The sequence below is a fragment of the Macaca nemestrina genome, chromosome 13 (genome assembly GCF_043159975.1).
Source record: "Macaca nemestrina isolate mMacNem1 chromosome 13, mMacNem.hap1, whole genome shotgun sequence".
Taxonomy (NCBI): Eukaryota; Metazoa; Chordata; class Mammalia; order Primates; family Cercopithecidae; genus Macaca; species Macaca nemestrina.
This window is the reverse complement of record NC_092137.1, coordinates 43,395,265-43,415,759: the sequence shown is the minus strand read 5'-3', so window position 1 is coordinate 43,415,759 and position 20,495 is coordinate 43,395,265. Positions and strand designations below refer to the sequence as shown.

Genomic DNA, 20,495 nt, shown 5'->3' with positions numbered 1-20,495 from the left:
GCTGGGATTACAGGCACACACCACCATGGCTGGCTAATTTTGGTATTTTAATAGAGATGGGGCTACTACATGTTGCCCAGGCTGGTCTTGAACTCCTGACCTCAAGTGATCTGCCTGCCTTGGCCTCCCAAAATGCTGGGATTACAGGCGTGAGCCACCATGCCTGGCCATTCATCATTTATATGTGTCTACTTTAAAATTCTAAGTTGGGGCTAGGCACAGTGGCACATACCTGTAATCCCAGCACTTTCGGAGGCCGGGGCAGCCAGATCACTTGAGCCCAGGAGTTCAAAACCAGCCTGGGCAACATGGGGAGATCCTATCTCTAAAAAAAATTTTTTTAATTAGCCAAGTGTAGTGGTGCATGCCTGTGGTTCCAGCTACTGAGGAGGCTGAGGTGGGAGGATCACTTGAGCCCAGAAGGTCGAGGCTACAATGAGCCATGATCATGCCACTGCACTCCAGCCAGGTCAACAGAGTGAGACCCTGTCTCAAAAAAACAAAACAAAGCCAAAACTCTAAACTGTTTTCTGACCCCTTCTCTTACTCCTACTTAAGATAGTCTAGAGACTTTTCTTACTATTTAAGTATGAGATGAGAAGTGGTCAGATAAGGGTATTCAGTCATTCATTTGTTCATTCATTCAACAAATACTTACACAGTGCCTGTCCACCAGGCTTGTTTCATGTGCTAGTCCAAGCCACCACCATCTCTCCCCAGACTTCTGCAGCCTGGTCTTCCTGCCTCTATTTTTATTTGCTGAAATTCAGGCTCGCTTCTTCAGGAGTAAAACAGATGGTACTGCTGTCCTGCTCAGAACTCTTGTCTTGGCTTCCCATCTTAATCTGGGTAAAACCTAAATTCCTAAGGTAACATACAAAATCCTAACCAGTCCAGCCCCTGCCACTCCTCCCCTAGCCACTCCAGCCTTCTTTCGGGTTTTCCCACTCCGAAGCCCATTCCAACCTCAGGGCCTCTGCAATAGCTGTTCCCTCTGCTTGGAATATTCTTCCCTCGTCCCGCATGGCTGACTCCTTCATATAATTCCAATCTCAGCTTCAGTGTCATCTGCACAGGGGTACTGCCTTGACCTCTCAGACTACAGTAACCACCGAGTTATTTGCTGTCATTCATCCCACTGGTTTAATTCTCTGCATAATTTTATTTATTTGTTATTTGTTTCTCTCCACCGGAATAAAAGTTCCAAGAGGCCGGGCGCGGTAGCTCACGCCTGTAATCCTAGCACTCTGGGAGGCCGTGGCGAGTGGATCACCTAAGGTCAGGAGTTCGAAACCAGCCTGACCAACATGGTGAAACCCCCTCTCTACTAAAAATACAAAAATTAGCTGGGCATGGTGGTGCATACCTGTAATCCCAGCTACTCAGGAGGCTGAGGCGGAAGAATCGCTTGAACCCAGGGGGCAGAGGTTGCAGTGAGCTGAGATTGCACCACTTCACTCCAGCCTGGGTGAAAGAATGAAACTCCGTCTTAAAAAAAAAAAGTTCCAAGAAAGTAGGATTTTTGTCTTGTTTGTTTGCCGCTATATTCTCAGAACCTGGCACATAATAGATGTTCAATAAGAATCACTGTTTGATGATCAACTGAATGAATGAATCGAGAAATGCATCTGTCAAAGTAGTTAAACCCAGTAAGAACCTTAGTGTTTTTCAGATCTATCTGGTGGGGGAAACTGTTTGGATTCTGTGTTGTGAAATTGCCCTGAGGTCACAGCATTTTCTTGTTATGGCAGATTAAATCGCCTGCCTTAGTCCTCACCTCTTCCTAGAGACATGAATTCAACAGCTGATGAGGAACTGATGGAGCATCTACTAAGACTGGGCACTGTAGAAAATCCTGGACTAACTCCTTCTCTCCCTTGTCGTTGCATACTGGATCATGCAGGATGAAATTTCTTGAGCAAGAGTTTCATCCATAGGGGCCCACATGCCTAGCACAGGGCCGGCCCTGGGAAGTGCCCAGCAGGGGGATACTTGCCAGTTGCTCATCAGGTCCCAGGTGAGGGACAAGAGCCAAGGCTGCATGAATCGATCTGGAAGGCCTAGGGGAGGTGGCCCCTTCCTCCCAGAGCCCTGTCTGCTCTTTCCCACTCTGAGCAGGCCAGTGGGGGGACAGGGGAAGGAGAACCTCATCACCTCCCTCTTGATGTTCCTGTTTCTTTTTATCCCCTTTGATCCTCACAACACTGTGAGATACTTTATTATCTCCTCCATTTTATTTATATTTTTATGTTTTTAAAGGTGGGTTCTCACTACATCACTCTGGCTGGAATACTGGTGGCTGTTCACAGGCACGCTTGTAGCTCACTGCAGTCTTGAACTCCTGGGCTCAAGGGATCCTCCCACCTCAGCATCCTGAGTAGCTGGGATTATAGGGACCTACTATACTTCCTCCATTTTAGATGTGAATATGCAGAAGTTCAGAGAGTTGAAGGAATGGGCCCAAAGTCCCAAGGCAGATAAGTGTCAGAGCCAGAGTTGGAGCTCTGGTGACAGAGGCCTTGCACTCTCCGAGCCTCTCTGAGTCAGGGAAAGGAGTCCAAACCTGGCATCTAGTTTAGAACCCAGGAGTTAAGAGAAAGGGATGCACTGAAGGTCTTCTAAACTCACTGTTGTGTTTGAAAGAAGACACTGGAGTCACAGCGTAAGAAAATGGGTTGGGGACCAGAGCTGAGATACCAGAGTGTGCCCTGGGGAAAGGGAATAGAGGGCAGATGCAGCAAGAGGTGGCAGGTGGTCCTCTGTTAAGGCTGCTGCTGTTCCTGTTCTCCAGTGCCCCTCCTGGAGGGAGGGAATCCCATGACTTGAGGGTTTTAGAGCCTCTAACTTAGAGATGTGGAAATTGAAGCCCAGGAAAGGTAAATGATTTCCACAGTGTCACATAATGAGTAGAAAAACGAGGTCTATGACACTGTCTCCTGAGGCCCAGGACAGTACCTCTACTGTCCCCCAAGCCTTGATTTTTACAGAGGAAGTGACAGAAATGTAGGGATACCCACCTGAGAATAATCCAGACTCAGAGGGTAGAGAGGAGCTGGCAGGGTGAGATGGGGTGGTGTAGGGTAAGGGCAGAGAAGATGGAACACTGCCTTGAGAAGAGGGCTTGGAGGAACTCCAGCAACACTGGGGTGGGAAGAACTAAGTGTTCTGTGAAACCAGCCATCTCTCAGCAGTCAGCAATCAAACCACACCCTGAGTCAGCCCAGGATTCCACTGCCTTGGTCTCTCTGGGCCTCTCTCCATGGCTGACTGGGTCTTCCTCTTATTGTCAGTGGGGCTGCAGGGGAGGAAACAGAAGAGGCTAGGAATTGAGGTCCTACCCCGCTGTGAACCAGTGGAGGGTGAGAGGAAATGGCTTTTGAAGGAAGATAGTTATGTGGGAGCCAGTTATCTGTTTTCTCATTTATTTCTTCAAAAGAAAGAGATTTGACCAAGGTAGGCCATCGTCCGCACCTCCACCCCCATTCCTGCCAGCTGCAGTGGGCGGGCACAGCGGAGCTCCAGTTGCCGCATTCCAAGTTGCATGTGCTGTCAGTTGCTGTTCCAGAGAGCCTGGGCCCCCTGACGTTCACCTGCGTCTCAGCGAGTGCGTCACTGGCAGCGGCTCCCATGATGTGCAAAAGCAGGTGCAAACGTCTTCGATCTGCTGGCCAGTTACGAGTGCCAGTGAGTACCCTGGCTGGGCCTGGTTGCTGGGGTGATGGGATTGTTACCATGGCCTCCCAGTGACTAATCCCCAGAGAGACAACAACAGGCTCCTTTCGAGGAAATGAGGGTCATTTTTGCATCATTTTGCCCCGACTCTTGCTGCTTCTGAAAGCCGAGCTCTCTGGCCACGGCGACTGACCCCTGTGGGTGATGATAAGCCCTCGGTCTGAAGCTTAGGCCATCTGGTGCTGACGCCGCTGCAGGCTGTTGTCTTCCCTGTTAGGGCAAGCCTGGTGCCTGGTGATCTTCCTTCTCCAGCTCATGGCCTCAGCTCTCCTCTTCTCTGCTTTCCTTTTCCTCAGGAACTTCCGCTTTCCTCAGCAAGGCCATATCACAATGCAGGATTTCTCTTTTCACTGTGGCGAGCAGGCTTCCTTTTTGAACCTAAGCCAGTTTCAGATGTTAGGGTCACTGCTCTGTCAGGGGTGGCAAGATGGGCCCCCCCACTGCTTTCTCATTCATCCCTGGTTCAAGGAGGATGACTCCTCCAGCCCCAGCTTCAGGCCTTACTCTATCGGGAGCACCCCTCCTGAGCATCCCAGCCAGCACTGGCACCTGCCCTTTGCCCTCCTGAGTTCACTCAGCCACAGACTTCTTCCATCCCAACAGCCAGATGAAGGTCAGACCCAGGCTGTCATGACAGTGCTGCCCGAGAAGTTCTGCAGGGCAAGGGTGGGGCCCAGGAGAGGCCTCCTCACTGGCCAAGCTGGTGGCCCCTCCTTCCTCACCATCCTACGGTTATCCAAGGAGGCATAAAGGGTGACACCAGAGACCTGGGAAGCCCTCATCCAACCCACCAAACTCTCCAGTTCTGTTCTCAGATCTCCCAGAAGATGCTTGGTGGATTGTGAAAGCCTGGGCTTCCTTGTTTTTGCTGCTCTCTTTTTGACTACAGGAGTCCCCATGCAAGACCTCTCATGGGCAGAAGAGCAGAATGGAGAGTGGCTCTGGTGATGGTGGGTCAGTACAGGGAGGGTGGTTCTCTGCACACATGGGGCAGGGTGTGTACTTTGAGATAGAAAGGTGTGTTGGGAATCTGTGCACCTTTCAGAGTGTCTGTTTGTAAGGAGTATACAGCCCCAGTTTGGATGTGAATGTGTGTATGAGCATCAGGAGGAGAATGGTATTCGAGAGATGTGCTCTGACCTGTTCACTGATGCATCGTGATGAGCTAAAAGTAAGAAATCCCTCCCTCAATGTCAAAATGGCCAGGAAATCCTTGCTGTACTTCAGTCACTGCGTTTGTCAGAAGTGAATTTCTTGTGAGGCTGATCTACAGGAGCAGAGGCAGAGAACAGCAGGTGGGAATCAAACACAAAGAATTGGCCTTGACAGCAGCTTGTCTTCTCCCTCTCTCCCTCCTCTCCCCTCCCTCCCTCCTCTCCCCTCCCTCCTTTCCCCTCTCCTGCCTCCCCACCTCCAGCTGAAGTACTGAAGTTACTGGAGTACAACCAGGGCTGTCAGCTTGGGGCGTATCTTGAAATGGACTTTCTGAAGTATTTTCTGGGGTTTCAAGCATGAAACAGCTGATGTTTTAGTCAGGGTATAGATTTGGCATCTGTGAGAGAAGTTAGTAGTGGCTTCAACAAGTCAGTAGCTTATTTCTTCCTCACATAGAGCACTCAGTAGACTGGCGTGATGGTCCATATGGTAAGGGGCCCACACCTTCTTTCTTAGTGCTCTGACATTTTCAAGACACACCATCCCTCACATGGCCCCAGATGGCAGTGCCAGCTCCCACTTCCATGTCCACAATCTGGTGAGCAGGAAGGCAGGAGGGAGGGGCCAACCTGGAAGTCACATGCACCACTTCCGTGGATCTCATCGGCCAGGCCCTCGTCATCTGCCACAGGTCTCAGCCGAAGAGGCTCAGAAATCATGTGTTGAGCTAAATGGACGCACGCTCAGCTAAAAAGCCCATTTCTATGTAAGTGGGGAGGACTGGGTTTTGGGAGACAGGAACTTCATTTCTCGCAATCTGCTATCTTCTTATTTTTACCAGGTCCTAATCACTGAGGTTCTGGAAAGTGCCAGCTGTATGGGCACTAACAGCTGGGGACACAGGGATGAATTAGATAGAGCGTCTGCTCCTAAACTGTTGGGAGTCCACCCTCTCAGGTGGTATGCCACCTAAAATCAACAGACCTTCCTTTACATAGATCCAAATCATGTTTTCTGTTAGCAATTTACATGGCTAATTTTATAAGGAAGTAACCATTAATAATAAGAATTTTGTTCAAAACGTTCTCACCAACTTGGTAAGTTTGGTTGCTGATCCCTGTTCCATCTCTTAGGACCACACACATCACCCAAAATGCAGACACTTCCTTAGGAAACAAGCCCACAAGCTTTGCAGTTGCATTACCGGTAGCAAGAATTTACTAGAAAGATAACTTTTTAATTGAGGGGGACTGGGGAGGAAGAATACACTTAGTAGAGACCAAAAAAATGGAGCAATGGCAGGAGGGAGGGAGCCACACTCAGAAGGGAGCAGGAATGGGGAAGTGGAGAGGGGAGGCCGCAGTTCGGCACCCAGTGCCTGTTCCACCACTGTGCTTACGCATGGCAGGTCCTCCCTGAGCCGGTCAACCTGGTTAAGTGTCGCGATTCTACCCAGCCCTATGCCCTCCTTTCCCACAAAGCCTTTCCAGTCTTTGTGTCTCTACTTAAGTCACACCCACACAGTTTAGCTCTTACATTGCTCCTTCTTTATGAGTCTCCTCCTCTCACCCACACTAAGCTTTTTAAGGGCTGAGGCCTCCATCACAGCAGAGTGGAGCATGTTACATTCTAGAGTGGCTCACGACAGGGAGACCTATTGTTTCTGTAGCACAGCCTGGTTTTGGAGTTGAATGTAGACATGGGGTTTGAGATGGGCAGCTTCCCTTCAGTCAGTGCCCTGCTCAGCCTCCTGGCAAGCCCAAGGGCCCCAACAATGAGCCTGTGGGGTCAGGTTACACTGGGACAAGTTGATAAGGGCTCCCCAAGCAACCCAGTCCCATCACACCAGAAAATGAAATTCCCCCTCTTTTAAAAGCCACTCATAGAACGTAGTAGTGGTTCTGCTTCAGACCCTCAAGCGTGTGTGTGTGTGTGTGTGTGTGTGTGTGTGTGTGTGTGTGTGTGTGTGTGTGTGTTTTCAAAAGTAAAAAAAAAAAAATCAGGTTATCCTCCTCGCCCCCTTAATCTGTTCCAAATGAGAACACTTAGAAAACTCCCAAGAACCCGCTCTGTTAAGAAAATTGGTTTCTGCTGTGGAGTGGGTCGGGGTGGGGAATGGAGTTAGGAAAATATATGGAACCTGACAGAAGACATTGGGTTTGTGTTTGGAAAAGGATTCGGGTTGTTTTCAAGTTTTGAGTTACAGCCTGGGCGTGTTGGAAGAAGTGGGATCGTACAGCACAGCCTCTGTGGGCTTCTCATTCAGCTCCTCCTGCCTGCCCAGCCCCTGTTAGAGATGCCTTGCTTGGCAGGCTAGCTGGGAAACCTTCTTCATAAATAACTCCTCGGAGGAGACAGGAGTGATAACAGACATTTTAAGTGGAAGCCGAGCTGCTTTAAGCACTTAGGGAAGGGCCCTGCACGAGTCTGGCCCCAGGATTCTCCTTGCCAAGCAAGGGAACGCTCTTAAAGCTTTCAGTTTGGTTCCTCTAATTTTATTATTTCTCTAACCTCTCTAACTAGCAGAGTGATTGAGGCTCTGATTGTGAGTCCTGTTTTGATTTTTCACACTATTTTTATACTTTTGAAGCTGTGGTTTTAAAATATACACTCAAAAATGTTGGCTCAGCACCCGCGAGGCCCAGGAGGTTGTCCAGATGCACGGGGTCCGGCACTGCTCCCAGCAGCCTTTCAGTGCCCCCGCCGCCACCGCTGGCCTTTGGGGACGGATGAAATGGGCAGGAGTTGCTGTAAGAGATTGGTCCAACCACAATCTAGCTTCTGGCCAAATATTTCAGATTCGACTCTGAGAAACTAGCAGGAATCTTGTTCTGGTGGCTTCCCAAGCACACAGTGAGGGGTGGGTCAGAACCTGTAGAGGCAGAATTCCCAGTTTCAGATAAAATGTTCATTCATCTCCAATGTGCAGTGCTGGTCCCCATCGCCCTTCCATCCATGCTGAAAGTGTGTGCAGCATGGCACTTAGGGAAAAACAGTGCCAGCAAAGTGGGTTCATTTGTTTCTGTCACCGCCATTTGTTGGAAATGGTTGTCATGTTCACGCTACTTTAGAACTCAGAGATGGGCACAAGAAATCTTCCAAAGCGCTGACCTTCCTGTGTTCTTCTCCAGCCAGTTCTAACTCCACCCTCTATCCTCTTGCTCTCTTCCCCCGCCTCCCCCGCCCCACCCTCAGCTCCTCCCTTCCTTCCTTTCTCCCTATCCACAATAGATCTAGGAATCTGAAATTTCCACCTTGGCTACAAACAGCACTGAGTCTCTTTGAACAGCCTTGTCCATAAATCTTAGATTGTTTTTCATCTTTGAAAAAGTTACTTCTGGCCCAGCGCGATGGCTCACACCTATAATCCCAACGCTTTGGGAGGCCGAGGTGGGCGGATCACTTGAGGTCGGGAGTTCCAGACAAGCCTGACCAACATGGAGAAACCCCATCTCTACTAAAAATACAAAATTAGCCAGGTGTGGTGGCACATGCCTGTAATCCCAGCTACTCGGGAGGCTGAGGCAGGAGAATCACTTGAACCCGGGAGGTAAAGATTTTGGTAAACCAACATCGCACCATTGCCCTTCAGCCCGGGCAACAAGAGCGAAACTCCATCTCAAAAAAAAAAAAGAAAAAGAAAAAGCTACTTCTATCAGCAAGTCATTATTCACATGTAGGGGCAGGGAAAAGTTCACTACATTCAGACTTCAGTTTCTTTTCACTCTATTTCACAACATCCACTCCCTTGAAATCACAGACTTTAAAAAAAAGATCAGTCCCCAATAGGCAAGGTGCCCCGTGACATAGCCAACTGGAACCAGGGAAGAAGGTGAGAGGAAGGGTAGGTTTGCCTAGATGGGGGCTAGCTGGCTCAGCCCATGGGGGAAAATAATTTCAGTCTCAGGGAACTAAAAACCCACTGTTCTTATTTTAGAGTGGTGGATTTGGTGGGTGGGGAGATTTAGGGAGACAGGGTGATATTTATAATGAAAAGCTTAGCTGTATTGTTGAGGGGTGGGGTGCGGGGAGGGAGAGCATGAGGAAAATAGCTAATGCATGCTGGGCTTAATATCTAGATAATGGGTTGATAGGTGCAGCACACCACCATGGCACACATTTACCTTTGTTAGAAACCTGCGCATCCTGCACTTGTACCCTGGAACTTAAAAATAAATAAATAAATAAATATTATAGTGTAATATAGCTAACAGGCTAGAACATACCTCAGTTCCATGTTACATCAACTAAAGGAGAGATGAAAGGAGGGTGAATTTGGAGCAAATTAAAGAGAAAGGAATGGGGGGAGAGAGAAACAGACTGTCACTTGAGGACCTGGCTTGGTCTTTCTGCTTCTCATCCTTAGCATGTTGGCTCTTTGACCCCATGCTTGTCCTCATGGTTACAGGATAGCTTGTGTACCTCAGATACACCCCAACATTTTAGGTAGGAAAGAAGGGTTAAGAACATACATTTTTCTTCTCACAGGGTTCTTTTGATCCAGGTATTTTAAATGCCCCCCTCGCCCCAGCATGTATTTCTGTATGCATCCTGGCCAGGTGAGGTACATGGCCATCCCAGATACGAGGGTAGGCTGAAGGGGAAAGTATCGTGCAATGGAGAATGAGACGCGTCTAGGCATATCACTTGGAACTGGAACCATCATCTCCCAGAACAAAATCGACCTTCTATTAATTAGCAAGGAAGAAGTAGGATAGCTGTTGGGTGGGATATTGGGGAGGGATTAGTGTATACCCAGAAAGTGCCGTGACACATTTAGGGAACTGACACATTTAGTCCAGCATGAGGAGTGGAGAGTTGGGGTAGGGTGGGAGAAGGACAAACACTAAAGCTAGAGGTAGATGGGGACCAGATTTTCAAAGGCCAGGGATGCCTTGCTGCTGACTTGGCTCTCTGTGGAAGCCATCACAGGCATAAGAAGGAAAGTGGGAGATGATTGCACATTATACAGAAATGGGGAGGGGACGCCAGTCTCAAGAGTAGTGGTTTTCACACTGCAATATGTACGCAGGTCACCTGAGGATCTTGTCAAAATGAGATTCTGTTTCTGTGGGCCTAGGTAAGGCGTGAGATTCTACATTTCTTAAAAACTCCCCAGTGATGCTGACATAGCTGATCAAGGGATCATACTTGGAGTAGCAAGGTCCTAATGCTCTTCGAAAATAAATGTGCAAATATGTTTGTTAGGCATTTTATAGTAACTACTAATATAAATGAAATAGAAATTAACGCTCTCAAATCACTAAGGGAAAAAAAGACAAACTTAGATTGAGTGTTCTTTTTAAAGAAAGGCAAAATCTGGCGTGTCTTTTGGTAATCCTGATGTCTACACGTAACAGAAAAGCCAAACAGAGGTTTAAACACAATGGAAGTTTTTCTCTCTCTCAAGTGACTGTAGTCCATTCCATATGAGGGAGTCCAGGCTAATTGGCAGGCCCCAGGCCCCATGCTTCTTCTGTCTTTCTGCTTCACTCTCCTAGCATGTGGCTTCAATCCTCAAGGTCACCTCTTTATCCATGATGGTTGCCAAAAGCATTAGCTAGCTCATCCTCATAACAGATGAAAAGAAGAAAGAAGAATAAAGAGTGTACATCCTCTCCTTTCAAAGAGTACCCCCAAAATCCCATAAAACACTTCCCTTTACCTCTCATTGGCTGTAACCTAGTAATATGTCCATATTTTGCTGCAAGATGTGCAAAGAAACATGATCTTTTGGGCTAAGCACATTACTAGAGTTCTTTTACTAAGGAAGAAGGAAACACATCCAGCTATATGTCACTTTGATAAAGAGATAAGCCTGAATTTACAAGGAATGGTTGAAAATGAAGAAATACACACCCAGCACTTTGAGAGGCCGAGGCGGGTGGACCACCTGAGGTCAGGAGTTCGAGACCAGCCTTGCCAACATGGCAAAGCCCCGTCTCTACTAAAAATACAAAAAATTGCCAGGTGCAGTGGCTCACGCCAGTAATCCTAACACTTTGGGAGGCTGAGGCGGGTGGATCATCTGAAGTCAACAGTTCGGGACCAGCCTGGCCAACATGATGAAACCCTGTCTCTACTAAAAATACAAAAATTAGCCAGGTGTAGTGGCATGCGCCTGTAATCCCAGCTACTCGGGAGGCTGAGGCAGGAGAATCGCTTGAACCTGGGTGAGTGGAGGTTGCAGTGAGCCGAGATGATGCCATTTCACTCTAGCCTGGGCAAAAGAGCAAAACTCCATCTCAAAAAAAAAAAAAAAATAGCCAGGCATTAGTGGCACGCACCTATAATCCCAGCTACTTGGGAGGCTGAGGCAGGAGAATTGCTTGAACCAGGGAGGCAGAGGTTGCAGTGAGCCAAGATCGTGCCATTGCAGTCCAGCCTGGGCGACAGAGCAAAACTCTGTCTCAAAAAAAAAGCACAGGCCGGGCGCGGTGGCTCAAGCCTGTAATCCCAGCACTTTGGGAGGCCGAGACGGGCGGATCACGAGGTCGGGAGATCGAGACCATCCTGGCTAACACGGTGAAACCCCGTCTCTACTAAAAAAATACAAAAAACTAGCCAGGCGAGGTGGTGGGCGCCTGTAGTCCCAGCTACTCGGGAAGCTGAGGCAGGAGAATGGCGTGAACCCGGGAGGCGGAGCTTGCAGTGAGCTGAGATCCGGCCACTGCACTCCAGCCTGGGCGACAGAGCGAGACTCCGTCTCAAAAAAAAAAAAAAAAAAAAAAAAAAAAAAGCACAAACCAGGCAACATGGCGAAACCCTATCTCTACCAAAAATACAAAAATTAACTGGGCATGATGGTGCATGCCTGTAGTCCCAGCTACTGAGGAGGCTGAGGTAGGAGAATTGCTTGAGCCCAGGAGGTGGAGGTTGCAGTGAGCCAAGATTGGACCACTGCACTCCAGCCTGGGTGACACAGCAAGACCCCTTCTCAAAAAAAAAAAAAAAAAAAAAAAGAGAGAAGAAAAAAGAAATGCACAAATTTGTTTCAGGCAAATGGTCACAGAAAGAAAGCACGGGTGGCAATAATATTAGGCAAACAAATTTAAGACAAAAAGTATGAAGATGGACAGGAAGAGAAACACTGGATAATGATAAAAGTTATCCACAAAATAACAGGCATGCACCTTTACGTATCGGGCAAAATAGCATCCAGATTTACCAAAAGACGCTCTACAAAATATTAGGCAAAAGTTATTAAAATACAGCCATAGTAGGGTACCTTTCCTTTCTCAGAATGTAAAAGGTCAAGCCAACCAAAGATGAATGAGGCCTTAAAGGATTTAAATACCAGACTTAAAAGTTTGTATAGGTATAAACCTTGTACTCTGACAGAAGATAAACATCCATTTCAAACAGCTACATAACATTTACAAAAACTGATCATATTTCATGTCACCAAAAAAATTTCCATTTCATAAAGAAATCTTCCTAGGCCACATTCTGACCAAATTGCAAGCACACTAGAAATGTAAAATAAAAATATAACAACAAAATGCCACTTAGATATTTAAGCACACTCTTCTAAATCCGTTATGCCAATGACAACACAAAAAATTAAAGACTCCTTATAGGCCCATACAGAGGAAAACACAATCAAGATTTCAGTAGATGAGACTCTCCTCAGAGGAAGTACTTGCATTGTACCTCCTGGGCTCAAGTGATCCTCCTACCTCAGCCTCCCAAGTAGCTGGGACTTCAGGCAATATATTAGGCAATTAAATTTTTATGAATAGTGTACGAGGAAGTCTTTAAAGTCAGTAAATGAAGATAATAGAAAAAGAGGCAAAACATAAAAACCAAGCACTCTGTAGAAGAAAAAAGATGTGAACAGTACACGCATGAAAAAAATGCTCATCCTCACTAATAAAAAAGAAATACCAATTAGAACATCAGCACCCTGTCATTTCCCTGTATCTTATGGGCACAGAATAAAAAGATTACTCTTGGCCAGGTGTGGTGGCTCACACTTGTAATCCCACACTTTGAGAGGCCGAGGCTAGAGGATCACTTGAGTTCAGGAGTTTGAGACCAGCTGGGCATGGTGGTAGGTACTTGTAATCCCAGCTACTTGGGAGACTGAGGCAGGAGAATTGCTTGAACCAGGGAGGCGTAGGCTGCAATAAGCTGAGATCATTCCACTGTACTCCAGCCTGGACGACAGAGCGAGACTCCATCTCAAAAAATAATAATAATAATAATTGCTGTCACTAGGGTGAGAGCTGTGAAGAAACAGGCATGATATTACCAGGTGGAACTATAAATTGGTATATTTTTAGAGAGAGTTTAATGGTATCTATAGAAATTTAAATGTTTATGCCAATTGGGCCAGCAATTCCCTTTTAGGAAATTTATCCTATAGGAATATGTGCACAAGGGCACAGAGATATATGTATAAGGTATTCCTTTCAGTGATGTTTATAACAGGAAAAGGAATAACCTAAATATTCATCAGAGGATTAGTTAAGTAAACGTTAATACCTCCACATACTATGCAGCAGTTAAAAATGGAGTAAATCGGTATGAACCCACGTGCAAAGGCATCCATGATATATTGTTAACTGAAAAAAGCAAGTCAGAACAGAACATCTGGAATGATTCCACTGTCAGCTATAAGAAGTTATTATTCTCGGCCAGGCGCGGTGGCTCAAGCCTGTAATCCCAGCACTTTGGGAGGCCGAGACGGGCAGATCACGAGGTCAGGAGATTGAGACCATCCTGGCTAACACAATGAAACCCCGTCTCTACTAAAAATACAAAAAAATTAGCCGGGCGAGGTGGCGGGCGCCTGTAGTCCCAGCTACTCGGGAGGCTGAGGCAGGAGAATGGTGTAAACCCGGGAGGCGGAGCTTGCAGTGAGCCGAGATAGCGCCACTGCACTCCAGCCTGGGCGACAGAGCGAGACTCCGTCTCAAAAAAAAAAAAAAAAAAAAGTTATTATTCTCTATAACTCTGTAATTGTTTTAAGTCTAGAAAGCTCCATATTATGAATTACTGCCTATAGGGCCTCTGCTGCCTACAGGGGCCTGGCAGGGAGCATAAATGCATGAACTGGCAGGACGTGCAGTCAGAGTAGGAGGGACTGGCAGGGAGCAGACAATCATGTACTGTCTCAGTTGTAGCCAATGGTTGTGATTCCTGACCTTGCCAGGTTTCCCTGGCCAGCATTCATGGACCAGGACTCAGGAGCAGTAGCTCTTTGTTTCAGCCCCAAGACAGCCTTTCCTAGCCCCCTAGCAAGGGCAGTAGTAGTGACCCCTATCAACATCACTTTGGGCCCTCTTCAGCAAGTGCTGGGTGAACCTGGAGCTTTTAGTTGATGGCAGCTTCACTGCCCCTCTCCCCTTGACATGGTGAAATGGGCTCTATGTCACCCTGAAACTGACAGCAGTTGACATTAAGATTTTTTTTAACGCCATAGAACTTACGGACTGTGTTTCATTTTGGCTTTGCTGGTTCCTTAGTGCTCCAGGAGGTTCACTGTCCACCACCGAACCTCCAAACTCTTCAGGAGGCCTCACACAGGCCAGGTTACCCATAGTCCCAATGTGAGCCCTGTGTAGTTACTCTTTTTAGTCCTAACCTTTTTGGCAGAGAGGGGGCAAAAACAGCCTCAGCTGTACTGGAGGAGAACAGCTGGAAATAAACAGCCAATGGATGAGAAAACTTGAGGGTCGATATCCTCCAGTTGCCAAGTTCTATCCTGCTTAGCAAAGTCTCCGTGCTGTTTCATTCTGAAAGTGACCTTCAACTTGATTTCCCCCGGCCCTCGGTGTAAATATTGGCCTGGTCATTGAGGTCGTCCAAAGAATGATTTGGTCTCCTGTGTAGGGTTGCCAGATTTAGCAAATAAAAATACAGGACACCCAGTTATATAAATTTCAGATAAATAACAAAATTTTTTTTTATTTATTTATTTTCAAGACGGAGTTTCACTCTTGTTGCCCAGGCTACAGTGCAATGGCACGATCTCAGCTCACCACAACCTCCTCCTCCCAGGCTCAAGTGTTTCTCCCACCTCAGCCTCCCGAGTAGCTGGGATTACAGGGGCCCGCCACCACACCTGGCTAATTTTGTATTTTTAGTAGAGTTGGGGTTTCTCTATGTTGGTCAGGCTGGTCTCGAACTCCCAACCTCTGGTGATCCGCCCACCTCAGCCTCCCAAAGTGCTGGGATTACAGGCGTGAGCCACCGCACCCAGCCAACAAATAATATTTTTTTTAGTATAAATATGCCCCATTGCAATATTTGGAAATACGTATACTAAAAGGTTATTTATTGTTTACCTGAAATTCAGACCTACTCAGTGTCTCGTATTTAATCCTGCAAGCCTGCTCCATGGGCCACCGGGGCTCTCCCTTTCTAAGGGAGGCACCTGAAAGTGTGAGGATCAAGAGCAGTAGGAGGTGTCAGTAATAACCCCTAATAAGCACTGTCCAAGGCATGACACATCACCTCAGCCCCAGAGCCTGCTAAACCCCCAACTCCTGCTTTTCTGTACCTGCCCCTCCTCCCACTGGCTTCTCTGCTGCTGAGCTGCCTGCCTCTGGACTTTCTCTCTTTCAGTCTGTGGCTTTCCCCCACCCTCACCTCTCCTCTTTTCTCCTCATTTTGCTCTCACTGATCCATAACATGTAATTAAAGTTTACATATTTGAGTGTTGGTTGTAATTACTAAATAAGGTTTTATGTTCCTTGCTGTAATTTAAATAGCAGGGGAATTTAACTTTTTGTGTGCGTTTCATTTTGCTTTTATTGATAGGTGGCCTTAAGTTCATTTTTAGCCATGTGAGTCACTGACCTTCACCTTGAGCCGGGAGAAAGGCCTTCCATATCTGGAGTGAACTTATGCACGTCTTCCTAGAACAGATGCCAATGGAGGAGGTGGGGAGTGGGATAGATTGAGGTGGTGGAGTGAAGGGAGATGTCACTAGGTTGACCCCGTCAAGAGAGAAGGAGACTCAGAAGCCTCCTGTGCTACCCCGAAGCCCAGCCTTTTGGAATTGGGCCCCGCTGGCCCTGGAGAAGCCCCCTCTCTTGCCTTTATGATTGATCGCCTGCTCCTTTCCAGTGAGAAGCAGCCTTTCATAGGGATGCGCAGGGTTTGGGGTTAGAGACAAGCGCCCCGAGGGCCTCGTGCCTTCCCTCTCCACCTCTCCCAGTGGGAGCAGACACTTGAAGGAAACTCCACTCTGGCCCCTCCCAAAACAGGTAGTCTGGACAACTTTCTGACGTCCCCTGTGTTAGAAGCTTCTGGTTTCTAGTTGCTGCCTTCAAGGACTCTGATGTCTATTTTCTTTCCCATTCTCTCTGTCTGCCTTTGTTTTTCCATCCCCCCTCTCCACCCATCAGCAGAGGGACCTCTACCCATAACCAGGGAGGCATTTTCTCATCTGGGAAGAAAACTGAAGGACAGCTGCCGTCTTGGAGAGAGAATACTGATCTGGGAATCAGGGAGTCCTCTCTTGAACTATTTGCCTTCAGTTTCTCTATCAAATGAAGGTGATTTTGTCTGTATTAAAATATGAATAAAAACAAATGTTGGCCAGGTGTGGTGGCTCGCACCTATAATCCCAGCAGTTTGGGAGGCTGAGGTAGAAGGATCACTTGAGCCCAGGAGGTCACGACCAGCCTAGGCAATGTAGTGAGATTTAATCTGTACAAAAAATAAGAAAATTAGCTGGGCTTGATGGTACATACCTGTGGTTCCAGCTACTCGAGAGGCTGAGGGAGGAGGATCACTTGAGCCCAGGAGGTTGAGACTAGTCTGGGCAACATGACATACTCTGTCTTTGTGGGGGGTGGGGGGAAATAATTTTTTTTTTTTTTTTTAATTAGCCAGGAATGGTAGCGTGCGCCTGTGGTTCCAGCTGCTTCGGAGGCTGAGGTAAGAGGATCACTTGAGCCCACTAGGAGGTTGAAGCTGCAGTGAGCCATGATCATGCTCCTGTACTTCAGCCTGGAAGACAGACTCAAAAAAATAAATAAATACAATGTCAAAAAGTGAGCAAGGTTCTATCCCCGATCCAAATGCTAACTGGTTTAAGAAAAAAAAAAAAAAAGTAGAAGAGAGACAAGATCTCGCTGTGCTGCTCAGGCTGATCTGATCACAGGTCTCAAACTCCTGTGCTCAAGTGATAACTCCCACCTTGGCCTCCCAAAGTGCTGGGATCACAGGCATGAGCCACCGCACCCAGACATAAGCGGGGTTTTTTTAAATGCTGGAAAACCAGAAACTTGCTGTTTGTTAAAGAAGCCTTTTCATTCACCAAGTTAAGAGGACCTTACCACTTCATTTTGGGAGGAGTGTTTTTATTCCTTCTATCTTGGATTCATGAACATCTGGGTGTGCTTTCTTAGCTCTTCTTACAGGCAGGGGAGAATTTAAAAGAGCCTGAAAGAATGGTTATGTGCCCCTTGACATTTCAGCAAATGTTTCAGTAGGAAGCAGATTGGCTCTCTCAAAAGTTCACCGAATTATCTTTGACTGAGCTGAGGTGTCTTCTTGACCCTGTAAAGGAGGCAGCTACATGAGTTTGAGGGCTGCACGTGTCGAATGGCTGTAGGTGCCCAAGGAATTTTGGATCAGATCTCTCACCTTTGATGGGAATGAAATTACAAAGCCTCACCCACCCGGGGCCTGTTGCCTTTTGCTAAGCAAAGTCCTGTCAGCCATTTAGTACAGACAGAGGCTTCACCCCAGCTGGAAACTCGATAATGAGTGAGGCCGAAGAATCTGAGCTTCCCAGAGTGTGTGGGAAACCAAATATTGGAGGCCACAGCATTCCCCGACTCCAATACTTGGATGAAGCTTGTGCATTCCCTTGGTTACAGCCATTTGGGGCTCCAAAAGGCAGAGAGGTTTAGCCAGAGCCTCCTCTCAGCCGTTCTGGGGGGCCCAATCCCTTGTCACCTTGAAGTCCTGTTTAATCCTTCACCTTCACAGCAGCACCACAGCAGTGAAAAACAATGAAAGTCAGCCACACCCGTGGAAATTCATGTCGGGGAAAGAAGGCAGGGAACAGGATCAAAGCCTCTTGTAACCCAAGAATTCCTCAGCAGCTCCAGTCCCTTAATAATTATGGTTTGGAGATTTGCCAGAAAGCAAAACCACTTAGCATGCCATATTTAACAATGAACAGTTTTCTGTGTTCATAATAGTCACTGTGCAGAGCAAATAGGCACCTTGAACAAAGGGTAGGATATTTATATGTGTATATAAAATAACCTGCACCTACCTTAAACCTAAATATGTTTTCAGAGAAGAATGTGGCACGTCCCTCTGCTCTGGTACCTGCTTTATGAGTAATGAGTAAGTTGGAGAAAAGCTACATACTCTGCCCCCATCCCCACCTCCCCAGGTTTTTAAAATAGAAATATTTGTTTAACCCAGAATTTCCCAAACTTACTAGATAGTTACACTCTTCAGTTTCCAGCTGGGGTAAAGCTTCTTTGGTTGGTTTTGAAGTTTGGAGTGTTTTGTGTTGTTTTAAATATCTGCTAACGTTCCAAAAAGCCAGTGTCCCCAGAAAAACTTTGTGGGAAGTGATGACCAAAGAGTGCAGGAAACAAGGAGGTGGACCAGTGGGAGGACCGAGAAGCAAGTCCCAAGTCCTGAGGGGAGACGAATGAGTTTGCCAGAGGCCCAGGTCTCTGCATCAGGTTTGAGGAACCTTGGATCCAGGATGTCAGTGTGTGTTCAGTTAGACTTTATCCAACAAACATTTGTCATTGGGGGAAATTAGAGAAGAATGGCTGCTTGGAAGAAAGTTCATTACAGCCAAACCTTAAAGGATGGGCAGAATTTCAAGAGGAAAAGATGAGAAAGATGGAGAACATTCCAGAAAGACATGGGTGACAGAGTGTGAGGCCTGTTCAAGAAAGGAATGTTAGTGTGGTACAAGCGTCAAGTGCGTGAGTAGGGTGGGGTGAGATGAAGCAGGATGACACAAAAGACCTTTGGATCAAATAGATTCTTTCAGATGCAAGTAACAGAATGTCTGATGCAGCCCACTTCAGCATAGGGGAGGCATATTGGATCATGTAACTGAGAATTCCAAGGCTAAGACTGGCTTAAGACATGACATAATTCAAGGACTCAAACAGTGTCCCAAGGACCTGGTTTCTTGCCATTTCTCCCTTCTTCTCCTAGGTTGGTTCTGTTTTCGATCAGCTCACACTTTTCTTGGGGTTTAAGATGGCTACAGCAGCTCTAGCCTTTACATCTTCATTTATTCAAGTCCTATATCAGTATAACCCCACTGCATTTTATTGGCTCTAGTTGGGGTCCAAGCCTATCCCTGATCTAATCTCAGGGGCCAGATATCAATGATGGCATCATATTCCTGGCCTCTGAGATTAGTTCAGGGATAGGCCTGGAACCTATCTGGAGCAGGTACCCATGCCTGGAGTTGAGGTGTGGAAGGGCTGGGTCTCCGGAGGGAGACTGGGGACAGCTATCCAAAGAAGGGTGAATGGAAGGTGGGCAGCAAAAACAACAGATGTCTGCTAAAACCTGGAATGCCAGGCCAGAGAATCTGGATATCATTTACCTCAGAGAACCAGTAAAGATTTTTGAACAAATAAGCAACGTGATCAGAGCTACACATTAACATTAATTCAGCTACAATTTAATAGCTGCCATGTGCTTGGCACATGGTAGGTACTTAATATAATTACATATTGAATGAGTGAATGCAAAAAGAGAGATAGATGGGTAGCTTGGAAGAGGGGAGAGAAATTAAAGGTGGGCAGCATTTTTAGGCCATCGTAGCAGTTTGGAAGGGGAGCTAGCAAAGGGAATAACAAAGACCCATCAAGAAAACCAAGAGGTTCCATTGTCATGAAACCCACATAAGGAAAAACTATCAAGAGGGCAGGTTTGGTCACCCATGCCAAACACTGTTGAAAGGTCAAGTTAAGGACGATGAGGATTGAGAAAATGTCATGAGTGAGAGTTGAGAGAGAAGGTTCAATAGTGGGAGGTTAGAGCCACCTTTAAGGAATTTAGAAGTAAGTAGGAGGTAGGCAAAGGGCCCAAGTGTTGACCACTCTGCTACATCATCTGTCTTCTCATCCTCCCCAATTCAAACTCAGCAAAAAAGGTGCTCCTTCCCCTGCACACATCCTTCACACACCACCTTATGCCTCCCCCATCACCTCTATCCAGCCACGATTCCCTTTCCTCCCAGGCGTCTTCAGGCTCTCCTTCTCTACCTCCAGTGGCTCCTTCTCATACAAATATTTACATCACTCCCCTGCCCTAAAACCACATCTCCTAGACCCTGATCTGTCTTCAAGGCAATGTTTCAAAAGAGTCATTAGAGAAGCTTTGACTTTGAGGGGGACGGAAGTTTGAGTTTATGCTGAATGTCCTTGTAGAAGTCAAGATTATCAAGAATGTCAAGTCAAGAAGTCAAGAATGAGTGGTTAGGGAGTAAGATGTAGGGACAGGGAAAAGATTGGAACAGTTTATATAGAGGATCAGTTAGGAGTCACCAGAATAGGAAGGAAAGAATTACCAGGGGACATGGAGAGTCCAGCTGAGATTAAACAGTGTGAATTTATAGACAGCTTCATCAGCAGACTGCTGCTACTCAGCTG

At 46.9% G+C, this 20,495-nt stretch overlaps 1 protein-coding gene across 11 annotated transcripts in view; it reads left to right on the top strand.

The window, feature by feature from the left end:
* LOC105464931 (THADA armadillo repeat containing) overlaps nt 1-20,495 on the top strand; it is a 356,256-nt gene that overhangs the window by 311,800 nt on the left and 23,961 nt on the right. For 5 of the 11 annotated variants that reach the window (XM_071076633.1, XM_011713065.3, XM_071076630.1 and 2 more), the window contains one exon: nt 16,245-16,394. The exons of the other annotated variants lie outside the window; for them this stretch is intronic. In XM_071076633.1, coding sequence (XP_070932734.1) covers nt 16,245-16,394 — 150 coding nt within the window. The remainder of the gene's footprint in view (nt 1-16,244; nt 16,395-20,495) is intronic. 11 annotated transcript variants of the gene reach the window in all.